Here is a 3,654-nt window from a genome sequence, read left to right as displayed (position 1 = left end):
CGAACAACTTAAAACTTAGCTTACTTTATATTTAACAAAAGTTCATCTTAAAGTTTATAATTATAAACTATCCCAGCACTTTCTTAAATAAAATTGTAGACTGGAAATGGATCTCGAAGATCAAGCGGCGAACATCAAGAGTTCAAAGCGCCACCCGATCTTCAAATACAGTCCAAGAACAAAGAAGGCTACAAACTTATAATGTTTCATTTTATTCATAACCCCGACGACTAATTTTGGTAATTTAAACGATATACAGAAAATACTTTAAAGGTCCGTGGATATGTCTTGGAAATCAACCTCGGACCTTCTGCATGATAAGATGAGACAAATACTTATTCTCCCAAATTAATAGCAATTAACTAATCAGTGCATTCAATATCATTGATAGATTACTCTATCACTTGATGTTTAGTGAGTAAAATCTAAAATCCTGGAACCTGGCAAAGGTTCCACTATTCTAGGTTGAATGTACATTCATAGGAATATCTATCACTACAGAAACGGAAAGTAAGTACTCGTACCTAGAGACTGAGCAGCTAGAGCTCCCACCATCTCGCCTGGGGCACACTGGAATTCGAGAGAATATATTTGTTGTTGTTGTTTGCTAATGCAAAGGAATTGATTATGTCATTTTCTTATTATTTAGAGAATATATTTTACAATGTGTAAATGTTGTTTAAGCGGCTTTAGTTTTGACCGAATGGTGATGGCAGAATAAAGAAAGGATATCTTTTTTATCTGCCATACACCAGGGTGATGGTCTCTAGCTAAGTTTAATTAGCTCGTCCTAAACCGCAGTCAACCATCGTGAGGACTTGTGCTTGTTTTTTAAAGCATAGAGAACCCTATGAAAAACTGCCAGCTAGCTCTAGGCTGGTTGGGGTTAGCTGTTTAACGTCCCCTAGCCAGAATCTGACTCTACAGTACAACCACGGACTTACCTGTGCCTGTTGGAATCTGTTCTCGATTTCACCCACCAACCACTCGAATGCTTCCGATGACAACCGATAGTTCTCAGCCACCAGTTTGGTACATAGGGTAGATCGCACCAGACATTGGAACAATAGGGTGGCGTTCTCATTAGCCTGTTTGCTTAGCTGATCCTCTCCGGCCACTATTACACACTTCTCCAGTAGCTCACGTACACCTATGTTCAATCCAATAATCTATTTTTAATTAATTTACATTGTCGATGATGAAACTATTTGTTAACATATTCTCACACTTGCAATCTTGTACATATTTCTCACACTTACATTCTTAACTAAATACCATAAACCACCATTTCGTTTCTCCCGGGGGAAGTGTTAAAAACGACGCCATAGGTCATTAGTATCGTGGTCGGGTTAAAAAATGTTAACGGGTTACTGCGCGGTGACCAGCCGGGATGAACTTCATAGATGAGTTACTATGAAAGTAAAGCGTCAAAGGTCGGTTGTACTTTTTGCGGTTAGTGGATTTTTGCCGGATTTATTTTTATATTGGAAACAAAACGATATTTTTTGTCGGAAGTTAAGTGTGGGTATAAATACTGTTTTATGACGCGAGAATTCAAGCACGGATTCGGGTAGCAGAGTTCCGTAAACGTACGCAGTTAAACCTGTAACTGTGGCTAGATTCTTGCTAGTAAGAACGAAGTATTTATGCTCACCGCGATGTCTGTAAAGGGATTAGCTGAAAGAGTATAAACACAGGGCCGAATAGCGAACACATCCGAGTTGTCTTGCACCTCCTTTCGGCCTTAGGGTAAGCCGAAAGCTTTCGGCATGCAGATGGAGGTGAAGTAATTTCTGCTAATGCGCGATAGGACGTCAGGTCTCGCGAAACACCTCTTAAGGATAGAGCGGCCCGAATGTGGTAGACTCGAAGAAGAAAGTGCAAACCCTCCGAGCACTCCCAGAGTACTGTGCCGGCGAGTTCCTGACAGACTTGACCATTCTTTACTCTTCGAGAAGACTTGAAAACAAATAAACTGATCGGAACTTGCTGCGTATTAAGTTAAGATTCAAAGATTCAAAATTAGCTTTAAGAAAAGAAATCAAAAAAACAGCTATTCCGCAAAGTTTGAGACTTAGGGGTCAGGCGAAGTGCGGCAAGGAAATCTTGTTCCTCTCGGACTGGGATTTTGTCACGCTGTGACTAGTTGACGTACACTCCTAATTTCCATTCCCTCTACATATCAATATGATTAACACAAATGTAAAGTCCAGATATAAGTCGGCAGCGGAGATTAGTTTTCGATACCTCTCGACAGTACCAGTAAATACCGTGACATGCCACGCATTTGAGTCACCGGCAGTCATCTAAGTCTAACTATATACCTCTCTGCCAGAACACCACTTCGGCACCTTTGTAGTTGCGATCAACTATGCCACCGCGAGTAGAGTGTTCTTCAAGCTCCTGTTCATGGCCAAGCTAGGCGTGCGGTTACTTTCCACGTCATGTTTATTACGTTGCAAATTTTTCTCGCTTGAAAGTAACACTCATTTTGTATTGCGAACATGTTTACAGCGGAGGGGCGAATTACTTGAAGCGATTTAAAACTACTGAACTTAACCTGCTTGTGGTTGGAGGGTCGTCAGATAGCGCTATTCGTGATGTGTGACTCCACCTTTTTTAATCTATAAATGTTGTTTTTACCGTTTTTCCCGTCCTTGATCGAGAAAAGTCACCTGATATAGTCAGTTACTCAGTCTAGGCATGATGGAGATGGACAATCGCTCAAATTTTTCACTCGGAATGTACAAATATCCCTAGACTGATTGAATGGCGTCGAACAGGTTGCTTTTCCTCAATAAGAAAACTGAAAAAAATAGTTGAGTGAGAAATTAATTTGTAGGAAATGGTACCACCTGTGAATCGACCTTCACTCACTGAAATGTTTTCTTTTACAATAAAACTGGTGTTTTATTGCGGATGGACAGTAAAAGCGCTTAGGGGAAATAATACAAAACGTGGAAGATAAGAAGAGAGGGGAAGTCTGTTGAGCGCAGTATAAGTTGCTCCTACAGGACGCGCCTTGACTACCCGTAGACGCACTGCAGTATAGACTCAACCCTCTTTCCTTACCTCTTTGAAACACGCTCTAGCCCTTCGTAACGCGCTCTAAAGAGTAGGCCTCTCTCGTTTAACGCACAATGGCACGTTAGACTTTGCTTACTTACCGTTACACGTCTTTCTAGAGAGGTGATAATTGTTCGCAGACCGGGTGACTAGACTTAGGCAACGCTCACAACTTCATACGATCAAGTATAGGAATGTATAAATTTATGTATATGGAACCCCCCTTACTAGTAGTAGACAAAGGATAAAACATCATTTGTCGATGGTGTATATCTGAGCACACAGACGGACAGCGATTTTACAAGGTAGAGCCCATCACAGGGAAGTAGTCTACCCGCTCTCACTGTGTCATGAGCTAAATCGCACGGCCAGACGACCAATTTCCTCTGGTCTTTTTAATGGGCAACTTTATAAGAACGTTAGTCAATGCACGTTTATACAAATGACCTGGTGTTTATCAAAACTTCCTTTTTTTTAGCTCAAAAAACTACAGTGTACGGTCCGTGAACTGGGCCTTGGAGGACGTACCATTAGTTACGCCAATGGTGACTTGAGTTCGGCATATACGAGAAGCGGGATGAACCGGAG

The 3,654-nt window shown here is 41.3% G+C and overlaps 1 protein-coding gene across 1 annotated transcript; it reads right to left on the bottom strand.

The window, feature by feature from the left end:
* Window positions 1–524: 524 nt before the first annotated feature.
* On the bottom strand, window positions 525–2,306 carry LOC103523242 (DNA-directed RNA polymerase II subunit RPB1-like; the record flags this gene model as incomplete). The annotated part of the gene is made up of 4 exons (XM_008488303.1): window positions 2,248–2,306; window positions 1,536–1,662; window positions 945–1,169; window positions 525–570 (listed from the first exon to the last, which is right to left on the bottom strand). Coding segments are annotated over exons 1-4 (457 nt in total), but the record flags the coding sequence as incomplete, so codon positions are not given.
* Between the last annotated feature and the right edge of the window lie 1,348 nt (window positions 2,307–3,654).

Source organism: Diaphorina citri, unplaced genomic scaffold (genome assembly GCF_000475195.1).
Source record: "Diaphorina citri unplaced genomic scaffold, Diaci psyllid genome assembly version 1.1 scaffold17842, whole genome shotgun sequence".
In the NCBI taxonomy this organism is placed as follows: Eukaryota; Metazoa; Arthropoda; class Insecta; order Hemiptera; family Psyllidae; genus Diaphorina; species Diaphorina citri.
The sequence above is the reverse complement of the archived record's forward strand: the minus strand, read 5'-3'. Positions and strand labels throughout refer to the sequence as shown.